At 38.8% G+C, this 23,544-nt stretch overlaps 3 protein-coding genes and 2 pseudogenes across 4 annotated transcripts; 3 read left to right on the top strand and 2 right to left on the bottom strand.

Moving 5' to 3' along the window:
- Positions 1–306: 306 nt before the first annotated feature.
- LOC104746292 (transcription initiation factor TFIID subunit 1b-like) lies at positions 307–8,682 on the top strand (annotated as a pseudogene). The gene is made up of 16 exons (XR_015581380.1): positions 307–442; positions 680–795; positions 1,231–1,455; positions 1,724–1,815; positions 1,905–2,079; positions 2,416–3,510; positions 3,668–3,870; positions 3,994–4,225; positions 4,340–4,676; positions 5,143–5,334; positions 5,475–5,564; positions 5,695–5,901; positions 6,169–6,447; positions 6,533–6,589; positions 6,671–7,792; positions 8,044–8,682. The product of XR_015581380.1 is annotated as a transcription initiation factor TFIID subunit 1b-like (transcript).
- A 1,217-nt stretch (positions 8,683–9,899) lies between these two features.
- LOC109129300 (uncharacterized) lies at positions 9,900–9,995 on the bottom strand. Its single transcript, XM_019237139.1, has one exon. It carries the CDS (start codon positions 9,993–9,995, stop codon positions 9,900–9,902), a length of 96 nt encoding a protein of 31 aa, XP_019092684.1.
- A 6,327-nt stretch (positions 9,996–16,322) lies between these two features.
- Positions 16,323–16,838, top strand: LOC109129334 (uncharacterized). Its single transcript, XM_087488393.1, has one exon. It carries the CDS (start codon positions 16,467–16,469, stop codon positions 16,647–16,649), a length of 183 nt encoding a protein of 60 aa, XP_087344519.1. The 5' UTR covers positions 16,323–16,466; the 3' UTR covers positions 16,650–16,838.
- Positions 16,839–17,071: 233 nt separating this feature from the next.
- Positions 17,072–19,053, bottom strand: LOC147926437 (methyl jasmonate esterase 1-like; annotated as a pseudogene).
- Positions 19,054–19,485: 432 nt separating this feature from the next.
- On the top strand, positions 19,486–22,790 carry LOC104746291 (uncharacterized). Its single transcript, XM_010467738.3, has one exon. It carries the CDS (start codon positions 19,793–19,795, stop codon positions 22,547–22,549), a length of 2,757 nt encoding a protein of 918 aa, XP_010466040.2. The 5' UTR covers positions 19,486–19,792; the 3' UTR covers positions 22,550–22,790.
- The last annotated feature ends 754 nt before the right edge of the window (positions 22,791–23,544 follow it).

The raw sequence follows: 23,544 nt of genomic DNA, 5'->3' as shown, positions 1-23,544 counted from the left end.
TATTTTCTTTTCTTTTTCCCAAAAACAATTCAACGGCTAAAAAAACAGTGAAAAATTGAAAAAAAGAGGAAGACGACGGGGCCCATTTATAATTCAAATATATTATATTGTTTAATCAACAAATATTACATACACTACCCAGCGGCTTATACCAAAGTTCGAGATCAAATTAAATAGCATAATTAAACAAAGTGGGTCTAAACCGGTTATATGGTCTAAGCTGGTGGATTTTGTTTTACTTAAGTAAATTGTATTCGAATTGAGAATAGGACCCGGAAACAACGAATTTTATTCGGGTCGGGTTATAAACTTCCCAATATAAAACACACCTCCGATGATTATCCCCGCCCGCTTCTTTGAACCCTCGACGATTTCTTCTCTCCGTCGTCTCTTCCAATCCCCACCCAATTGAGAGCTCCGCTTCACTTCCTACGGCAGAGGGGTATGTCGTATTATGTACATACATACTCTCAATTAGGGTTTCAATCCCAATTTCGTCTCGGGCTAAGATATCAACTAGGGTTTTTGTTCTTCGTTTCTTTCCCTAAAAACAAAAATTTGAGTCGTTTTTTTTGATGAAATTTTCTTGATTTTTTCTGTTGTAATGTTCTCCCAGCTTTCTTGTAACTGTGTGCGGGAAAATTTTGATGATGATATATTTGTATGTGTTCCTTTGTAGGGTTTTTGTTGAGTCGTGGATCTTATAAACTGCAATTTAACCTTTTCAGTAGTTCGTTTTTCACGCCAATCTTGCAATACACATGTCTGATTCCAACGACGACGAGACTTCCTCAGGTTATTATTATATATGCAGTTTCTTAATTCGCGACTAGTGACTGTTTTTTTTCGGATTATGCGTTTGTCACTTTTAATTGAAGTAAGTAGAGACAGAGGCGGCGTTGATTGATCTTGAACATGTTTTTTAAGGTGTAGTTAGGGTCTGTTATTTCAACTTTACTGCTACAAATTTTGTATCCCCTAGTGTCTAGTGAGAAAGTTCCTATCACCAGTGTGTTGCGTTCTATTATGTTGGCTGTAGTCATAATCTACTTATTGTGGGATAATGAAGCACAGAGTTTTGCGTAAATGGTATATAGAACGTTTTTTGTGTCTGAGGTCTTTATATACTCTACAAGTCCTGCCCATAGCAGTTACAAAACTGACACTATATATTTAGACTACCAAATCCTTGTCATCAGCTACACTGACTTGTGGTGATACGTTTTGTAGATTCTGAGAACAATGGTGAAGAGTATGATGGGCCTGAAGTTCAAGTAGTTACTGAGGAAGATCATCTACTGCCAAAAGGGGAGTATTTCTCGGCTGCATTTGCTTTGGGTAGTTTAAATTCCAGAGCTTCTGTGTTTGACGACGAAGATTATGATGAGATAGAAGAACAAGAGGAGGAACACGCGCCAGTTGACAAATCTTTTGTTCCTGAAGAGAGTGAACCAGGTTTGCTTTTTAAATTGCCATTTCTTGAACTAAACGATTAGCACATTTTATTCTGTACTTTTGTTTTGTCATTTCATTACTCTCCAATTGGCTTAGTTTAGTTATACTCCCAACACTTACACTTTTTGAGCTCGGTAAAATAATCTCCTGCATTCTGCAAAGTTGTACTTAAGTGCGTCATAAATCCTTGAGATCACCACTCCTGGAATTTTTCTTATAGTCCTTGTGAGATAGTGATTATGAGACAGAAAACATTATTGTTTTGCAGTTGTCTTGAACGAGGAAAAAGCCGTGGAGTATGAAAAAGAGGCTTGCATCTTGGGAAACGAGGATCAGATGGACACAGGAGATGTCCAGGAGGTCAGCAAGAATGATTTTGGTTCTCAGAAAACATTTTTTTTTGCTGTGGGATGATTTTGTTCTGTTAGTGATCTCATTGAAACATTCAGGAGGAGTTGGATGACATTTCAGAAGGTAACTTGGATAAGAAAAGCGTCACCCCACTGCCTACATTGTATCTGGAAGATGGTATGGTCGTCTTCCAATTCTCTGAGATATTTTCTATTCAAGAGCCGCGGCGGCAGAAACGACACAAGAGAAAATTCAGATGTATCACTTATAGAGGTATGTGATCTGGACCGGTCTTACTAATTTTGTTTATTCTAAAATTTTGTTGTTGTCCATTGGTTTGTTAAACTCTGAAACAACAATAAGTTTTCTCAAAATTTTCAGTATTTCCGTTCAATTCCAAAGGCCAGTAGGTGTTGAAAGCATGAGAAGTTCTTTTTGTGGCTCAATCTCTTCTTGGAAAGAATATATTAGATATTTATATTTGGTGCTTCTAAAATGACATACATTCTTTTTCTGAAAAATGTTCCTTCTTTTTGTCCCCGCATTCCTTTCTGTTTATTGTTCATCTCTTCGTATGGGACTCTTACATCATAGCATTCTTTCATATAGACAAGTACCTATCTATGGATATTTCTGAGCTTGTTGAAGACGATGAGGAAGTACTTCTGAAGAGCCATGGCAGGATTGACACTCATGTGAAAGAACCTGATCTAATTCAGCTGGATGTTCCCTTTTCAATCAGAGAGGGTTCACAGCTGGTTAAAGCTGGTACAGTCAGGGGGACTACACCAGAATCAAGAGAATTTACCAAGCTAGGAAGCGATTCATGTATCACGGATGAACTGTTGAAGCAGGACTCAAAAAACAATAATTCATCTCTTTGCCAGTCCCAGTTAGAAATGGAAATTTTCCCTCTTGACCAGCAAGAATGGGAACATCGAATACTCTGGGAAAATTCTCCTGAATTTAGTGGTAATTCTGGCGAGAGCTTCAAATCTGGAATTGAGTCAGAAAGTATGCTGGTTCAGGTAACAAATTCAGAGACTGAACAAGAAAGCGTAAATGTGATGAACTCTGGAGGGAAAAAGCTCAAGCTGACAATGATACGCTCATGCCTTTTATTGTAAATCCCTTGGAGTCTTTTGGCTCAAGAGGTTCCCTGTCTACATATGAGATGACTAATAAACGTACACATCATCCACAACTTCTAAGGTTAGAATCCCACTGGGATGAGGGTCATCGTAGTGAAAATGACAATACTGGAGGGGAAAATATAAAGTGGCTTAATGGTGACGTTCTTGGGGGCTTGAATGGATTTGAATTGCAAGATAGGGATATGGGGGATGAGGCATGGTTAGATAGCATAATATGGGAATCAGATAAAGATATAAGCCGGTCTAAACTAATATTTGATCTTCAAGATGAGCATATGGTCTTTGAAGTTCCGGATAATGAGGAAAGTCTTCAACTTCATTCCCGATCTATGATTGTATCCCAATCTTCAAAACCCAAGGATGGAACCTCTCAAGAATGCTGTGAATCAAATTCTGGCTGGCAATTCAATATTTCTAATGACCAATTCTATACAAATGGGAAAAGCTCTCAGCTGCAAGGAAATGCTAAGAAATATGGCGAACATAGTTTGAGAGTTTTTCATTCAGCACCAGCGATTAAATTGCAGACGATGAAGATTAAACTGAGCAAGTTAGTGAGTCACTCATTTTTATATTTCTTGTATTTGTACGCTTCATTGTTACGTTGTGTATCTTATGTGCTCTCAATGTTGCCACGGGATATCGTTTGATAATACATCCTTCTTTTAGTGATTTATGTTAAAAAGTTTTGATTTAACTCATTGCAGTATAGAGAAAGCAAATTTTCACCGGCCCAAAGCTCTGTGGTATCCACATGACAATGCACTAGCCATCAAGCAGCTAAGAAATTTACCCACCCAAGGATCCATGAAAGTTATAGTGAAGAGTCTGGGGGGTAAAGGATCACTACTACACGTTGGTAGAGAGGAATCTGTCTCTTCATTAAAATCCAAGGCTTCTAGAAAGCTAGGTTGTTTATATTCCTTTCAATTTTTGTCTACCGCTTTATGACATGGATTCTATTTGGAGAACATGCTGCACTATCAGTTTCACTGGCAAATCTTAGAGATCATTTCCTACAATTGTTTTGCAGATTTTAAGGACACGGAAGCAGTGAAGATGTTTTATATGGGAAAGGAACTTGAGGATGAAAAGTCTCTTGCTGAACAAAATGTTCAACCAAATTCCTTGGTCCATATTTTACGTACTAAGGTACATCTGTGGCCATGGAAGCTACCTGGCGAAAATATATCCTTAAGACCTCCTGGGGCATTCAAGAAGAAATCTGACCTATCTACTCAAGATGGCCATGTTTTCTTGATGGAGTAAGATAAATTTCTATATGAGACTTGCATGTCAACTTTTTAACTTTTTGTGCTACTTTATTGCTCTTGATCTATGTTTATTAGTCCCCTTTTAGATTTCATTAAACTGTGTAGGTATTGTGAAGAGAGGCCATTGATGCTCAGCAATGTAGGAATGGGTGCAAATTTTTGCACGTATTATCAGAAGTCATCCCCAGAGGATCAACATGGGAACTTGCTACACAACCAAAGAGACACCTTAGGGAGTGTGATGATTCTAGAACCTGGGGACAAATCCCCTTTCCTTGGGAAAATACACAGTGGTTGCAGTCAGTCATCTGTTGAAACAAACATGTACAAAGCACCTGTTTTTCCTCATAGGCTGCAATCAACAGATTATTTGTTGGTCCGGTCTGCTAAAGGAAAGCTCTCTATAAGGCGTATTGACAAGATAGTCGCTGTTGGACAACAGGTTTGCCTTTTACAAGATTTCTCTCTTAGAATTGCTGTCCATGGAAACAATTACTGCTTATATATATTGAAGAATGAGTCAATACGTTCCATGCTTGTGACTTAGGAGTGTATCGATAGATCTTACTGGCCTAACCAAATTAAATTCCCTTTTGCTTTCACGCTACCACATTTTCCGTTGCTACTTTTGTTGGTACTTTGGCGTCAGTGTGCTAGCAAAAATTTTGGTGAAGTAATGAAGAGCCATAAGAATCTAGAATAAATGTGTAATCAGAGAGAAGTGCTAGTAATATCTGAGTCAAAAGAGTCGGTTATGAGTTACACTTACAGTCGAACTATACGTTCCAAAGTTTTTTTTTTTCTTTTTTTTGTGAACACGTTCCAAAGTTATGAGTCGCAATTTACATTTTAGTTTCTTTCATTCCTAAATGTCATATTTCCGGCATGCTGAGATTATACTTTTGTAGGAACCGCGAATGGAAATAATGTCTCCTGCATCAAAGAAACTACAGACTTATTTGGTGAACAGAATGATGGTCTATGTGTATAGAGAGTTTAAGCTTCGCAACCGTATTGCTGCATATGAGCCGTCTTTCTTATTTTCAAACTTATCGGATGCAGTCATCAGGAAGAACATGAAAGTTTGTGCAGACTTGGAGGTACTCGTCAAATTCTCACTTGCGCATAAGCGGCATCTAGAGTTGCATGTGTACTCTTTCACCCTTTGTTTTTCATCATCATGCGTGCTTCTATATCATATTATCATTCTGACCTATTTTACATGGATTAAAACATGTAGAGGGATAAAAATGGCAAGCCTTACTGGTCCAAGATACGTAATTTTGACAAGATTCTACCCGAGTTGAAAAATCTGGTGGCCCCAGAGGATGTAAGTCTCTCTTTCATATTTAAAATACAAGCCGTCTGTTTTATACTATTTAGATGCAGATAGTGAGCTTTTGAGGGCTATTTTTGAATACATATTTTTCAAGATGGTATTCTATGTTTTGCTGGCCTAGGTGTGTTCCTATGAGAGTATGCAAGCTGGGCTGTACCGGCTCAAACAATTAGGGATCACCCGGTTTACATTGCCTGCTAGCATATCAACTGCACTGGCTCAGCTCCCAGATGAAGTTACTACTCTTGCTGCTGCATCACGTGTTGAGAGGGAGTTGCAGACTACTCCATGGAATCTAAGCCGTAATTTTGTTATTTGTACAACTCAGGTGAACATCACTTATTTGAGAATTTTGATGTAGTGAGTTCTTATCTGTTCTCGTTTATAGATTAGCTCGAGCTATATTTTATGACTTCGAGCAAGACTAAAACCTATTTCAGCTCTATCTTCTCTAGTTTTGTAAAGAGTCATATTGAATCCTGTCAGTGGAAGTGGATATGATGCTCCTGATTAGTCATAGACTCATACATCCTGCATTTGTTACTTGGCCGGGTTGATGCTCATTTATCTGGTTTTCATCTCTGGGTTTGAGTAGGGCAGAGCAAATATAGAGCGATTGGAAATTACTGGAGTTGGCGATCCCTCTGGACGGGGTCTAGGATTCAGCTACGTCCGATCTGCATCAGATTTTCTTTTCGATGACTGCGTCAACTCATCAGTTCTCGCATGTGTTGACAAATTTGTATCATGTATCCTCCTCAATTGGCAGGTTGATAAAGCTATTTTGAAGACCCCCAGAGGTAAACAGGTAAAAGAGATCAGCAATCCTGTAGGCAAGCTGAAGAATATCAAAATACTGAAGGTAAACCAAAAGGTATGATAAAATCAAGTCAACATGTGTAAACTATATGTTTTACGGGTTACTCTAAGGTGTTGTCTATTCTCTCGGTCCAAACCAGGTATTCAAGGGGGGAAAAACAGCAAGAGCGAGCTTCGTCTGTGGAGCATGTGGTCAGGTATTATTGCTTGGTATACTAGATTATAAATCTTAACTTGTTTCAAAGAGAAAAACTTTTGACCTTTATCTTCATGGCCAGCATGGACACATGAAAACCAATAGACACTGCCCAAAATACAGAGAAAATACAGAATCGCATCTGAAAAGTATAGATATGAAGAAGTCTGCTGGAAAACCAAGTTCATCAGATCTATCAGGCGAGGTCTGGCTGAAACCTATTGAGAACAAGAAGACTGCTCCAAAAAGTGCAACAAAACTTTCTGTAAATGAAGCTGCGAAAATAGGTGATTCAACTTCCAACACCTGGGGTCTCCCCGCTGGAGGGTTGATAGATAAACGCTGTTCAGAAACTCCAGGAAATTCTGAGCTAGCAGATGTGTCCAATATAGACACTGGGACTAAGTTGACTTCTAGAGTCAGCAAACTCAATATATCTAGCAAGGAAAAATTTAAAGAATTAAAGGTTGCATCTGACAGTCCTTCCCAATCATTGAGGCTCGCAATTAGCAGAAAGAGAAGGGAGAGCGAGTCTCACAATTCTTCTGTTTCTGAAAAACTCTTACCTAGTACAGAGCCAAATCAGGCTACATTAAGTAGGCACACTATTTCAGTTCCACAGCTATCGTTAAGTATGGATAAAGATCAAGCTGAATCTTGCAGACATCATCGCGCTATATGGCCGCCAACAGAAAGAGAACATCAGCAGAAGAAACTTGTTATTCAACGTTCAAAAGAGATTACTGATCACGACATCGGTAGTCTTAGAGACACTCCACAGTTTGAGTCCAGGACAACAAAAAGAATAGCAGATTTTCAGACGCAGCAGAGACTCAGATTGTCAGAGAACTTTCTAGACTGGGGACGCAAAGAGGAAAGAATGTGCCGGAAAGAACAAGATATGAGTATGGATAGGCACAGGGAAGGAAAGGTGAGAAGAGATTACAATGATATCACTGTATCAGAAGAACGCAGTGAGATAGCTGAGATCAGAAGATACGAAGAGGTATTATGGAGTGAGAGGGAGGAAGGGGAACGACAAAAAGCCAAGAAGAAAAATATGTTGCAACGTGAAATAATAGAAGATTACCCTCGTAGAAGATTGTCAGAAAGAGGTCAGAACATCAGTAGCCTGTGTGTCTCTGACATTGAAAGGAACGGGGAAGAGTATGTACCTCAACCAAAACGACGAAAAAAAGGAGAGGTAAAATCCTCTTTGCTTTACATATTTTACTTTTGTTCACTTGCTTGCTTTTATGTGTTTACATGTCTGTCTGTCTGCACCGTTGTTGAGAGATCAAACTGGAAATCACAGTTTTACCCAATTAATTATTCACATCACATAAAGGTTTTTGGTACGGTGTCTTGCCAGAAAATGAAAAACATCTGATACATGATCCTGTGAGCTCTGTGAAACTCATCTTTGTTTTCTCTTCTTAATTCATTTATCAACAGGTTGGCCTAGCAAACATCTTGGAAAGCATAGTAGACACACTGAGAGCCAAAGAAGTAAACGTGTCATACCTCTTCTTGAAACCGGTTTCAAAAAAGGAGGCTCGCGACTATCTTGACATTGTGGAACGCCCAATGGATCTCTCGACAATCCGGGATAAGGTACGGAGGATGGAGTACAGTGACCGAAAGCAATTTAGACGCGATGTCTGGCAGATCAACTACAATGCTCATCTTTACAACGATGGGCGTAACCTGGCAATACCGCCGTTGGCAGATGAGTTGCTGTTGATATGTGATCGCTTGTTGGATGAATATAGGCTTGAGTTAACAGAAGCAGAGGAAGGTATAGCTTCTAGTCACTCGTATTGATTAGCATTGCAAAGGCCCTACCTAAACATTTCGACACTTTGTAAATACGAGTAATTTTTGTTAATGGAAGAAATCGCGAACCATAAATTAGAAAAGAAAGCAGTGTAAAATGAGCAATATTGATGTAGTTTTTGTTAAACAAAAAAATTTCGGTGATAAACATGGATTACCACTAGTTTTATACTGAAAAATCAATGTAAGTATTTTTCTCATGTAAAAAACTGTAACAAAATTGGTCTCATGATTTTCTGTAAATAGTATTATTACAAACGTGCTCGTTTCTTACAATTCATATTTAAATAGGTTTTGTATGCAATAATGCAAATCACTATTATCCAGTTGCGTTTGGCTATGTTTTCTTTGGGGTATGTAAGAAATACTATACTAGCAAGTGTACAAATGTAAATTCATCATAATACTTAAGATTAATCTGGGTTATCTGATCAAAAAATACTTAAATTTGCAAGAGCTACCTGGATACTGGATCTTCGATCAAATGTGTTATCTACGATGGTTTGCATACAACTTCTTATTTTCAAATACAGTATTCTAATTGTTTATGAAATAAAGTCTCAGAGGGAAAAAAAAAGTCTTTGGTGGTCCTGAGTTTTGATCACTATATAATGTTTTTAAATTGCATGTTTGCTTTTGAAATTTATTGTATATATACAGATAATTAGATAGTAATGAAATTAGTTTGAAATGGAACAGACCAAAAGGTTAAAACATACAAAATACATATGATCGCCATCAGCTTTTAATTTCTGGTCGTCATTAATTAGTTTAAATTCTTCGAGCTCTTTTTCTAAAACAAGTTCTTTGTATGAGAGATTAGGGAAGTAAGTGGATAAGACTGAATCATAAAGAAGATGTGGTCGTTAAAGGTCGCCATGCATCATAAGATTTGCTTACGTTTCCGTAATCTTCTAACTTATTTAGACTTTAATTAAGAGACTTAAAATTTCTTTTGGGTTTCTGTTAAGTTATTGGAATATGAAATCATGTTACATGCAATATAACACGCCTGACGCCTGTCCAAATTACTAAACAAACATTGTTACACACGGCTAATTGACGATCATATCCCACTAGACCATCTTTAGTCCAGAACCGGTAAAGATTGCTCAGAAAACAAAACAAAAAATATTTTTATTATACATTTTTATTTATTATTTATTTTTAAAAATATGTGCCAATAAATTAACGACATTTGTAAAGAACCGTTTCTCAAAGAATTCTCAAAATTCTCCAGCAGGTAACGATTACTCTCTCTTAACTTTTCTCTCTCATATTTTTATTATTTTTTTAACAAGAGTAACACCATGAGTAATCTGACCACTTAAAGAAAAGAAAAAAAACTTCCACGTATATGTAATTCCCACTTTCTTTGATAAAGCCAAGTAGATGTTAGAATCTCATTACGAGATTTTGTATATTGTCTATTGGTTACTTTACAATATTGTCTTTTGTACTCAAAATTTTAAAAGTCACACCACTAGACAGAACATAAATTTTGATCTTGAAAAAAAGAAAGTAGGAGAGACTTCAACAACCACGACGAAGCCACGTGGCATAATTTCCATGGGCTCTTAGAACATATGGTTAGCTAATTTTTGTGTTTTGTTTAATTAAGCTTTAGCTTAAGGTTTATTGGAGAGATTCTCGACACCAACACTTTAGGAAAGATGATATCTCCATTTATGCTAATAACTCTGTACATATCCTTGATTGATATTGTCTGTAATTAGGCATTTATGTTTAGCTTATTCTACAAGATTGTATTGGTATATATGTACGTGTAAGAGCTCCAGTAATAACACACAAGACATTCAGTCTCTTTCTGTTCATGGTATCAGAGCCATCATGGCAAAATAAACGATGAGTGAACAAATTGGGAATAGTGAAACTGTGAGGAATGAGTCTGATGTCGGTAAAATCAACTCGACATATCAACTCTCTGCTACTGAAAATCCTGGTGGAATAATTGCTCAAGTGCAGTTCACCGGTGATAACTTTGATGAATGGGCGCAAGCAATCAGATCTGCTTTGCGTGTGAAGAAGAAGTTCGGCTATGTCGATGGGACAGTGGTGAAACCAAAAGAGGAGGCACCGGAGTATGAGGACTGGGTATCGGTCAACTCCATGGTAGCATTGTGGATTCTCAACACCATTGAGCCGAAGGTGAGAAGGACACTTGGGAACAAGGACAATCCAAAAGAACTATGGCGTGAAATCAAAGATCGTTTCTCTGAAGGAAACGGACCCAGAATTCAAGAGATCAAGGCTGAGTTAGCCAATTGTCGACAACAAGGCATGAGTCTCATTGAGTATTTCGGGAAATTGCAGATGCTATGGGAGGATTTGTCCAACTACGACCAATCACCAACGTGTCAATGCAGCGGCTGTTCATGTGATCTTCGTAGTCGCTTGGAGAAAAAGAAGGAGGAGGATAAAGTGCACCAGTTTCTGCTTGGACTTGATGACGTAGTCTTTGGTGGACTTCGTACAACAATAATCAGCAGCGAGCCTTTGCCCAACTTAAATCAAGTGTATTCCAAAGTCAAATCTGTGGAACGTGTTCGTACCGTGTTACGGAATCGTGAGGAACAAGCTGGGCAAGTCGCGGCTTTTGCAGTACAAACCTCTCGCACCCCTAAGGTCATAGAAGACAAAAGCAAACTTCTGTGCTCCCATTGCAAGCGTCGTGGGCATTCCAAGGAAACATGCTTTCAGCTGGTCGGTTATCTTCAGTGGTGGGGTGAGAGAGGTGGGAAGTCTGCTCGTGGTCGTGGACAAAGCAGCATGGCACGGGCTAATGCAGCCTGTGTAATCGGACCTGAAGATCAAAGCAGTGAAGCTTCTCGTAATGGGTTCACTGGTCTTAACAACGACCAGTGGAAAACTTTGATGCATCTTCTCGAGAAACAAACCAAGGCACCTTCGCAACGTCTAAGTGGTAAGCCTGATTCTCTTGATTGGGTTCTTGATATTGGAGCTTCTAATCATATGACGAGTAGTTCCACTTTTCTCAATGATATAACTACAATTTTATCTTGTAAAATTGGTCTTCCTGATGGACATGAGACTACAACAACTAAGAAAGGGACAGTTAGCTTTGATGATGGTTTTTCATTACAGAATGTGTTGTTAGTTCCTCAGTTGCGGTGTAATCTCATCTCTGTGTCACAACTCGTAAAGGATTGCGATTGTGTGATACAAGTTGCTAACATCGGGTGTGTGTTACAGGACCGTATAACGAGGACGTTGATTGGCGCCGGTGAGTTGCGAGAGGGTCTCTACTTCTTTCGACGCATTGGGGTTCTTAATGTTTTTCATATGAATAAGGATGGAGCTGAGCATACATGGCATCAGCGGCTAGGCCATCCCTCTAATGGAGTTTTTGATTTGCTTCCAGTTATTAGTAAACGTATTTCTGATTTTTCATCTTGTGATGTATGTTTGCAAGCCAAACAAACTCGAGATTCGTTTCATTCCAGTCATAATAAAGCGTTGAGGATCTTTGATTTGATCCATTTGGACGTTTGGGGACCATATCGCTCTTCTAGTACATGTGATTCTCATTATTTTCTCACCATAATTGATGATTTCGCACGTTGTACTTGGGTGTATCTGATGCGTGACAAGGCTCAAGTCAAGCCTCTGTTTCAGAATTTTCTCAAACTGGTGTTACGGCAATTTGATATGAAAATTTGAACAGTTAGAAGTGACAATGGCACTGAGTTTGTTTGTATGCGAGACATGTTTGCTGATCAAGGAATTCTTCACCAAACGTCCTGCATTGGCACACCGCAGCAGAACGGTCGCGTTGAGCGGAAGCACCGTCATTTGTTAAACGTCGCCAGAGCCTTGTTGTTTCAATCGAATTTGCCGGTCAAATTCTAGGGAGAAAGTGTTCTCACTGCAGCTCACCTCATCAATCGAACACCATCTCCTCTATTACAAGGCAAAACGCCTTACGAGCTCTTGTATGGGACTGCTCCGGCATACGACAATCTTAAAGTCTTCGGGTGTCTCGCCTATGCGCATAATCAGCACCGTGGAGGTGACAAATTTGCCTCTCGTAGTAGGAAGTGTATCTTTGTCGGTTACCCCTTTGGTAAGAAAGGCTGGACTCTCTTCGATCTCCAAACTGAACAATTTTTTGTGTCTCGCGATGTCGTCTTTGTTGAAGATGTGTTTCCTTCATATACTGACAGTCACGAGGCTCCAACGGTAGATGTTGATTTAGATGGTGATTGGCTTCTTCCTTCGCCATCGTCGCACACGCCGGAAGTAGTCGACGGCTCTGTTTCTGTTTCCGAACCTCCGTTGCCTATAGCGGATGTTGATGACGAAGAACAAATTAATCCACCTATTGGGCCTGGTCCCTCTTTGGACCCATCTTCTTCAACTGGGCCTCTCTCAACGTCATCTCCATCAACTCCTAGTGGGCCTTCTCTAAGCCCGGTAGACACCTCATCATCGTCCTCCTCTCCCGATAGTCCCGATAGTCACCATACGGTTGAAGCCTCCGATTCCGATGACAGGGAGGGTTCTCCTGAAATCGATCAAGCTGCTCTCGAGGACCTTGATCGTGGAAAGCGACAGAAACAGCCCTCTATTAAATTAAAAGACTTTGTTATTCGCACAGTCCAAGCTGGTCCGATCCTGCCTGAGCCTACTTGTCCTTTTCCGGTGTCTGATATCTTGGAATGTGAGGATTTCTCTCCTCAACATCGTGCGTTTCTTATGGCAATCACTTCCGGAGTCGAACCCATGACATTTCGTGAAGCTGTCACTGATAAACGATGGACTGCTGCTATGGAGACAGAAATCGATGCTCATGGGATTAATCATACATGGGACATCACGGAGCTACCTCCTGGTAAGAAAGCTTTAGGCTCTAAATGGGTATACCGAATAAAATATCTAGCTGATGGTACCATTGAGCGCTATAAAGCGAGATTGGTAGTTCTCGGAAACAATCAGAAGGAAGGTGTCGATTACTCTGAAACATTTGCCCCTGTTGTTAAGATGACAACGATTCGTGCCACACTCAAAGTTGCAGCAGCTCGTCGTTGGTCTTTACATCAGATGGACGTGCACAACGCTTTCTTACACGGTGATCTCAATGAAGAAATTTATATGAAGCTGCCTCCAGGATTTCGACCCGAGAATGGTGAACGTAATCTGGTCTGTAGGTTGCGCAAATCTCTATATGGTCTCCGTCAAGCCCCGCGTTGTTGGTTTGAAAAGCTCCATACTGCCCTGCTCAAGTATGGTTTCAAGCAGTCTTACCGTGACTACTCTCTCTTCACGTTGCAGAAAGGGGATGTTTGCATCTATGTTCTGGTCTATGTAGATGACTTGGTCATCACAGGTAGTTGTTTGGATGCAATCTCTGAATTTAAAGAGTATCTCAGTTCCTGTTTTCATATGAAGGACCTTGGTGCCTTGAAATATTTTTTGGGCATTGAAGTCGCAAGGAGAGATGATGGGATCTTCTTAAATCAAAGAAAATATGCATTGGATATTCTCAAGGAAGCAGGTCTTTTGGACAGTACGCCAGAGACGTTTCCCATGGAACAGCAACACAGTCTTGGTCGTGTTACCAGTCCTCTTCTTCCGGAACCAGAACGCTATCGTCGCTTGGTGGGTCGTTTGATATATCTCCTTGCAACCCGACCTGATCTCACATACTCTGTTCATATCTTATCCCAATTTATGCAGAGGCCGACGCAAGCTCATTGGGAAGCAGCGTTACGTGTTGTGCGTTACTTAAATGGATCCCTAGGGCAAGGCATTCTCTTATCCTCTGATGATAATCTCACGTTAACTGGTTGGTGTGATGCTGACTGGGGGGGTTGTCCGGTAAATCGCCGTTCATTAACAGGGTGGTTTATCTCTCTTGGCACCTCTCCTTTGTCATGGCATTCAAAGAAGCAAAAAGTTGTCTCTATGTCTTCTGCGGAGTCCGAGTATCGCAGCATGTCACTGACGTTACGCGAACTTAAATGGCTCAAGGGTCTACTGGAAGACTTAGGAGTCATGCACAAGGCACCTATCGATCTACATTGTGACAGCAAAGCAGCAATTCACATTGCCACAAACCCTGTGTTTCATGAACGCACTAAACACGTCGAGCTTGACTGTCATAATGTCCGTGATGCGGCAAAAGCAAAGTTTATACGTCTACGTTTCGTTCGATCAGCCTCGCAACTAGCTGATGTCTTCACCAAAGCATTGGGTCGTCGCGAATTCGAAGAAATTATTTGCAAGTTGGGTCTTTCAACCAATTCTGCTCCAACTTGAGGGAGGGTATTGGAGAGATTCTCGACACCAACACTTTAGGAAAGATGATATCTCCATTTATGCTAATAACTCTGTACATATCCTTGATTGATATTATCTGTAATTAGGCATTTATTGCTTATTCTACAAGATTGTATTAGTATATATGTACGTGTAAGAGCTCCAGTAATAACACACAAGTCTCTTTCTGTTCAAGGTTAAAGAAAGAATGGTTGAGATGCTACTTGCAAGTCGCAACAAAATTATGCAGTGCTTCTCAATTATGCATTTTGTTGGGTTTGGTGCTACGTCCCGATCACTCTACTGATTTTCATTTCAATCCTACGAATCAAGTAGAATTAGATATTCACCCCCATCCTTTACTTTTTTTTTATTAAAGCCCATAAGTTTCTTATTATTTACTGGTCACCTTTTTTTGTTTATTGGTTTAAGTTTTAGTCAAGGTTGTTCTAGCTAAATCCATAAAAGTAGTCGACTAAGAGTGAAATTAATCGTTATAATTATTTTAAATAATCTGATTGAGTTTTTCTTTTTGGGTCAGTCTCATTTATTTTGGTTTATCAGATTGAATATGAATTATTAGGAAGATCAAAAGAAATTGTTTAGCAATAAGCCATATTTGCAAATATCGCAAAACATGGTGACATCTAGATTCGACTTTATGCAATAAACAACTATCAATCATTCGAGAATAAAGGGTAATTAATAATCATTATCTCATGCACTTTATGATCAACACTTTTTGATTTTTTTATATTGAGAATCATTTGACTCCTCATTATAAAGTAATCAACTTACATCATCTGATGTATATGTATGTATATATTAACGCAGATCTTAGTCAGCCTTACACTGCGAAGGGGAACATATGAATCAACAAGTTATATATCCACGTTATTTAATCAAAATATTTTTATTAAAAGTTCAATAAAAAACAACATCAATTGTCATATTGTCTTTCGTGTCCTATTGGTGCAAATTTTTCATCCTTATCCATTCAACCAAACCGTGTATATGATATAGGCTAGCTAGATAGATCATTTCCTAAAACATATTTATATGAACAACAATTAACATACGTTTCCACGTGGATTATAGACACTTCTACGTTATAAATTCTCTTTCTATAATTCGCATTTTTTAAACAATAATTCAAACAAAAACATTTCTAAAAAAAGATATTTAATTTTCGATTATTAGTTTTTTAATTTGGTATAGTTTAGCTAAACTTTGATATGTATATCCTGGTTTTGAATATTGATCCAATTTAAATAACTTACTCCTAGTTTAGTCGTACGTAGAACCTTTCTTTGCATGTTCGGATCTACGATAAACACACTTTATACATACGTATACACACACATGCGACGTTAGACATATATTTACGCATATGTATTTAAAGAAACGACCCCAAAATATATTGGCTCTTTGTAAAAACCAAAGGACAACAAAAGGAAGCATCTTCCGAGAAATAATTGTTAACGAATGAAATGCCACATGGCTTATCAACCAACCAATTATTAAATTTATCATAATCCAATACATACAATTTTATATGGATTAATGTCCCTTGATGTCTGTCTGTATAAATATAACTCTGGCTTTTGCAAGTTAAGACTCACAAAGACAAAGATCAGTTCTCAAGACGCGGCAAACAGATAATAAAAAGCGCAAAACACTCACCAAAGGCAAAAAAAAAGAAAATTCTTGTTTTTCCTCTTTTACAAATCAAGAACAACAATATGGTGTCTCAAAAGCTAGAGATTTGCATCGAATTGGTGAAAATTGCTGTTGTTTTCGTCACCACCGTGGCTGAAACAGTAGAAGAAGCTTTCCGTAAGCCTCAACCGTCGCTTCCAGCAGTTCACGGTGGTCGCCGGAATAGTTACGCCGCCGTCCCCATTCCTCTTGTTGGATTCATGTAAATTGTAATGAGCTTTTTTTTGTTTGGACGTTGTTTTCTTTTCCTTTTCTTTTTGGTTTTGGCCTCGTTAAAAGTTAGTAGTTCTCTTGCCTTGTGGCGTTCTTTGGATGCTGTTGATTTGTGTATAAAGTATAACCAAAAAAGATCATGAAGAGTTTACAGATTAATCAAATCGTCAACGTTTCTATAATTTTTGTGTGTTAATTAACTGCTAGCTTTCTTCAAGATCCATCGAAGATAATTAAATCACATCTTTAACAAATTTGCAACTGCAAAACTCTATATTCGTTACTTTTTGTAAAAAAAAAGTCATCATCTATTACATAGAAAGAAGGATATCACTTTTTATGTGGATCGGAACTAACCAATACTGAGAATCGTGAGGTGTGAATTATGTGAATTGGTTTCTAAAAATAACATGTGTCAAACTCTTAAAACTGGATTTGATGTTCTTGAAACGAACTCAGGTCTCAGATGAAACATGTAACCATGTACAAAGTTCATCAAAGCTAAATTGGAAAAGTAGATTCGCTTTCAATTGACACTTTATCAACGCAAAAAATTTGGTTTCATTTAGTTTTCTTTAATTTGGATGTAAAGGGAGTTTTTTAATATATTTATTAAATCTGGATCCATGAGATTTTACTCTTCTTCAGGGTCCATAATCGCATGCTGATTATAATGGTCAACTACGTGGTTTTGTAGTTTGATTAGTTTTGTGACGCAATTTAGTAGTAGTAGCTTAAGTTGAAAAGTCAAACCTACTGCAAAGTAATGGGTTGTAGACTTGTAGTTGTAGACAAAAATAAAAAAAATAAAAAAATATACAAAGTGGCTCGTGAAACATACGAACAGAATTGATCAGCTTCTTTTTTTTTTTTTTTTTACATACTTGGAAATCTGCTTTGGACTTACAAAACATGATTCGTTTGGTATATATTTTTTTATAAGAAAGCGTTGAAGACATGCACCAAGATCTAATGGCCTAGAAATCATGACCATATGATCAGATTTCTAGATATACTCCACGTAGTTAGGAGGGTTGTACTTGATCATCCAGAACTGAAAGTCTTTCATCAGTGACTTGTCTTTTTCGGACACGACAAATATCCGATTTACCGACCTGAATCGCTCGGGAGTGAGCACAAGACTTGTGTCTATCTCTACGTTGTTGAATAAACCTTTGTGGCCGTCCCAATAACACAGCCAATTCCACGTCCTACAAAATTATACTACATATGGCTTACTTGTGTATTTTTCAATTAAATATACGAAATTAAAAGATTTGTTTAACTTTTTAGGACTATATACATACATGGTTAACGAAAGAAAAAAGTGGGCCTCCAATAGGAAGTGTTGGAGGTTTACTAGGCCCATCTCTAAATACAAACTTCAAGTCCAGTTGTGGAGCTTGCCACTTCACCAACTTACTAAAGTTTTAGAAATTATACAAAAGAAAATCAAAACAAGGATTATTTTTTGAAACCAAAGTGAAGGCAACATGTAGTTTTTAACATACCCCTTGAGAAAGCAAAGTACAATTGAAGGTCGGGCCAGGCATTAAGGCAGTGACGAAAATAGCCATATGAACTTTATCATGGTATATCTCCAATTCTCCATGGCTATGGAAACAGCATGCCCGCCCAAAATATGGGCCACAAGAATCACCTTCTCACCCTCACCTAGACTCTCCCATCAACGGACCAATATACTCTGCGAACGACCGTAGAGTCTCAACCTGTCGTAGAACGATTCTATTAGGAATGTACCCTAACTAATCCCAAAAGTTAGCTCAAGGGAGAAGGATTGCCACATCCTTTATATATTGTCCAAAGATCTTTATCCCAGCCAATGTGGGATTATGGACTCTAATAGTCCCTCTCGAGATGTGGGTGGGAAATGGTCAAATACAAAACTGTCCGAACCCAACATCTCGGAAATACCACAACAAGACATGTCACTTATATGGACCATATAGGTGGAAAACCATTTTTTTGTGGAAAATTGTTTGTTGGGTTTAACCATAAGCTCTGATACCATATTAGGAATGTGGCCTAACTAATCCCAAAAGCTAGCTCAAGCACGAAGGATTGTCACATCCTTTATATATTGCCCAAAGATCTTTATCCCAACCAATGTGTGACTTTGGACTTGCTAAGTTGACCGTAGTTTTATGTTATGTCCTTAAGATTTCCAGATTAGTCCATGGCCAGTCCCAAGCGGCCATATGACGAAAATAGCCTAATGAGTTTATACCAACACCAAGCCCCATGGCAAGCCCCATGAACCTACACAAAATGGGCTTGGTCATGTTGCAGTAGCCGTGACGTGGCGGATGTAGGACGGTAGTATAGGCCGATCAATACAACAAGAATTGAGGTTAAGTTGTTTGTTTTGCTCACCATTTTTCTTTTTACGTTATTAGGTTGTGATGAACGAATGTAGCCTTTACAAGACAATTATATAGTACAATAGAACTAAACAATGAGGTGTTGACATATTGAACAATTCATATGTATGTTACAAAATATTATTTGATCGTTCTTAAAAAGGGATTATAAAAACAGATACAGCGAATTAGATGGTATCATTTTTTCATTTAATCATTGGAAATTTTCTTGTAGTACTACTACTACTAGTACTAATAAAGCCTTTTTCTTAACAAAAAAAAAAATCAACAATTTATTTTGTTAGTTTACGTTATCTTGTTTTGAATTGAAACAGTTTCCATCATGCTGACAACATAATTATCACCAATTTTTATAAAATAAACTTTTTATTTGTTTTCATGTTTTCAAGAGTTCAAAACGCAAACGTCAAATAAAAACATGTTCACAACACTAAGAAATATTTATTTTTACTTTTTCTAGACTGTAAAAAACATTGGTCGTCCAGATTTCAATTACGGTAAAACAAAAAACAAAACTTGTAAAGACGTTGTCAACGACCATTTATTCTATATTAGCTACAATAGTTTGCTATTTTCGTATCTTTAAATCGTTAAGTCTATATAAATTTTGTTTTCCCCAAAATAGCAAAACAATCCAATGGTTTCTGTTTGTCTTTGTTTCATTATAGGCTTCCTCTCCACAACATTCATCTATTAAGCAAGCCATAGAACCGTTTCCAAGGTTTTTCATCACCATGACCGGAAGAACAATGGAGAAGCCTTTAGGCTGCTTCCTTCTCCTCTTCTTCTTCATCATCTCCGTTTTCTTCTATTCCGCAGCTGCTCTTACCGATGAGGAAGCTTCGTTTCTCACGAGACGCCAACTTTTGGCATTATCAGAAAACGGAGATCTTCCCGACGACATGGAGTACGAAGTCGATTTGGACCTCAAGTTCGATAATAACCGGCTGAAAAGGGCTTACATTGCCCTCCAAGCTTGGAAAAAGGCAATATACTCTGATCCATTTAACACTGCGGCTAATTGGGTTGGTCCAAACGTGTGTTCTTACAAAGGAGTTTTCTGTGCACCAGCTCTCGATGACCCGAGCGTAATGGTTGTGGCGGGTATTGACCTTAATCATGCGGATATAGCTGGATACTTGCCTCCTGAGCTAGGTTTATTGACCGATGTCGCCTTGTTTCACGTTAATACCAACAGGTTTTGCGGAGTTATTCCAAAAAGCTTTTCGAAACTAACGCTGATGTACGAATTTGATGTCAGCAACAACCGTTTCGTTGGTTCGTTTCCAACAGTTGCTCTTTCTTGGCCGTCTTTGAAGTTCCTTGACATAAGATACAATGATTTTGAAGGGAAATTGCCGCCAGAGATCTTTGATAAAGATCTCGACGCCATCTTCTTGAACAACAATAGATTCGAGTCGACCATCCCAGAGACAATTGGTAAATCAACAGCTTCCGTCGTGACATTCGCACACAATAAATTCAGCGGTTGCATCCCAAAAACCATCGGCCAGATGAAGAACCTCAACGAGATTGTGTTTATTGGGAACAACTTAAGTGGTTGTTTCCCTAACGAAATAGGTTCGTTGAACAATGTGACCGTGTTTGATGCTAGCAGCAATGGTTTCGTTGGAAGTTTACCATCGACCTTGTCGGGCTTAGTCAACGTGGAACAAATGGATTTCTCGTACAATAAGCTCACCGGATTTGTCACAGACAGTATCTGCAAGTTGCCCAAATTGTCGAACTTCACATTTTCTTACAATTTTTTCAATGGAGAGGCTCAAAGTTGTGTGCCTGGGTCGAGCCAAGAGAAACAATTTGATGACACGAGCAATTGCTTACAGAACAGACCAAAACAAAAGTCGGCTAAAGAATGTTTGCCGGTGGTTAGTCGTCCTGTGGATTGCAGTAAAGACAAGTGTGCCGGTGGTGGTGGTGGAGGTGGCGGTGGCTCAAACCCATCACCAAAGCCAACACCAAAAACACCAGAGCCAGAGCCAATGCCAACACCAAAAACACCAGAGCCAGAGCCAAAGCCAACACCAAAAACACCAGAACCTAAACAAGGAATTAACCCACCAAAATTAGAAGAGCCAACTAAGCCAAAACCAGAAGAATCTCCGAAACCACAACAGCCTAGTCCAAAGCCTGAGACACCATCACATGAGCCTTCTAAACCAAAGCAACCTAAGCCAGAGACACCAAAACAAGAATCTCCAAAACCGGAACCACCAAAACATGAATCACCAAAACCAGAAGAGCCAAAACCAGAGCAGCCAAAACCCAAGCCTGAGTCACCAAAACAAGAGTCACCTAAGCAAGAGCCACCAAAACCAGAGGAGTCACCTAAGCCTGAACCACCAAAGACAGAGACACCAAAAATGGGGTCACCTCCAGTGGAACCACCGGTAACAGATGATCCTTACGATGCATCTCCTATTAAAAAACGTCGTCCTCAACCACCGTCTACAGAAGAGACGCCTTCGCCCCAATCTCCACCAGTACACTCTCCGCCACCGCCACCGGTATTTTCACCTCCGCCTCCAGTGCATTCTCCTCCACCACCCGTTTACTCACCACCACCACCTCCGGTATACTCTCCTCCGCCACCTCCACCAGTCCATTCACCCCCACCACCAGTCCACTCACCGCCTCCACCCGTCCATTCACCACCGCCACCGCCAGTCCACTCTCCTCCTCCACCAGTTCACTCTCCTCCTCCCCCAGTCCATTCACCACCACCACCAGTCCATTCTCCGCCACCACCAGTGCACTCTCCTCCTCCACCGGTCCACTCCCCGCCACCGCCGGTTTTCTCTCCACCACCGCCTGCACCAATCTACTCTCCTCCTCCGCCACCACCGGTCCACTCACCGCCTCCTCCCGTCCATTCTCCCCCACCACCACCAGTCCACTCACCGCCTCCTCCAGTCCACTCACCGCCTCCTCCAGTTCACTCACCGCCTCCTCCAGTTCACTCACCGCCACCTCCGGTTCACTCACCGCCTCCTCCAGTTCACTCTCCACCGCCACCGTCACCTATTTACTCTCCTCCTCCCCCAGTTTTCTCACCACCACCAAAACCAGTAACGCCTCTACCACCAGCATCATCGCCAACAGAAAACGCGCCAACACCTTCATCAGAAACGGAACAAGACTCATCACCGGTTCAAGCTCCGACTCCAGACTCTGAGGACATCGAAGCACCATCAGAATCAGAGTATTCACCAGTGTTCAAGTCAAGTCCTGCTCCGGCGCCAATCTCCGAGCCAAATCACTCCCCGGCTCCAATTTCACAACCAGAAGTTGAAGCACCAGAACAATCGGTCTCTACCCCTTCGTCATCACCGCCGTCTTCAAATCCATCACCAGATGTAACTGCACCACCATCGGAAGACAACGACGGCGGCGATGATAATTTCATCCTCCCACCGAACATTGGATTCCAATACGCATCGCCACCACCACCGATGTTCCCAGGCTACTGAACCAAACTTTTTTAATATTTACATTTTGGTCCAACATTTTTCCAGTTTAACCCAATTTGTAACAAAAGAAAAAAGATAACCAAAAAAACTACATTTATTTATAATTTGACCATTTGTAATCTAATCTGTAAGTAGATGAATTTTAGAAAGTGAATATTATTTACAAAATGGAACCGTTACCATATCTGTAATTTCTATGTTTATACTTTTTAGTGTAAATTCATCAAATTCTTTGTGTTAATTTCTCTCAAAGCTTTTTTTTTTTTTTTCTTGTTTAATATACATTCATATTTTTCTTTCTTTAGTGTTTAATATGTCCAAACTGCTATTAATATACATTCATATTTTTCCATATTATACTTAAAAATACCTCATCTATTTTTTATTTGGACGTTTAATACCTCGTCTTTTTTGGTTGGAAGAAAAATACATCATTTAATTAAAAGATGCGATTTAATACCTAAACTAATAAATTTTGTTAGTTTCATACCTACGCTTTTTTGACAAAAATATAATTCTGTTTTTACCCTTACTATATCAAATAATAATTAATTTTAAATAATATGACATTAATTTATAAGTTTATTTGAATTATTATTTATTTTAATTACAATTTTGTTTTACAAAAAAATACAATCATCTTCATCAAACTCTAATTCATGTTTATTCTCCTCTCTCGCTTTCACAGACTTGGTCATTAACATAAAATAAAATTAATTTTAATTCAAATACACTTATAAATTAATTAAAATAAAATTAATTTTAATTCAAATAAACTTATAAATTAATGTCATATCATTTAAAATTAATTATTAATTGATATAGTAAAGGTAAAAATGGAAATTTATTTAAATATTTAAAATAAAATTTTTAAAATAAAATTAATTCTAATTCAAATAAACTTATAAATTAATGTCATATCATTTAAAATTAATTATTAATTGATATAGTAAGGGTAAAAACAGAATTTTATTTAAATATTTAAAACAAAATTG

Source organism: Camelina sativa, chromosome 15, assembly GCF_030686135.1.
Source record: "Camelina sativa cultivar CO46 ecotype springtype chromosome 15, ASM3068613v1".
Taxonomy (NCBI): Eukaryota; Viridiplantae; Streptophyta; class Magnoliopsida; order Brassicales; family Brassicaceae; genus Camelina; species Camelina sativa.
This window is presented reverse-complemented; position numbering and strand designations above follow the sequence as displayed.

Bases quoted from the DNA above. Each gene is read 5' to 3' on its own strand.
- LOC109129300 (XM_019237139.1), bottom strand. From the start codon at position 9,995: ATGGAAATTATGCCACGTGGCTTCGTCGTGGTTGTTGAAGTCTCTCCT.
- LOC109129334 (XM_087488393.1), top strand. From the start codon at position 16,467: ATGGTGTCTCAAAAGCTAGAGATTTGCATCGAATTGGTGAAAATTGCT.
- LOC104746291 (XM_010467738.3), top strand. From the start codon at position 19,793: ATGACCGGAAGAACAATGGAGAAGCCTTTAGGCTGCTTCCTTCTCCTC.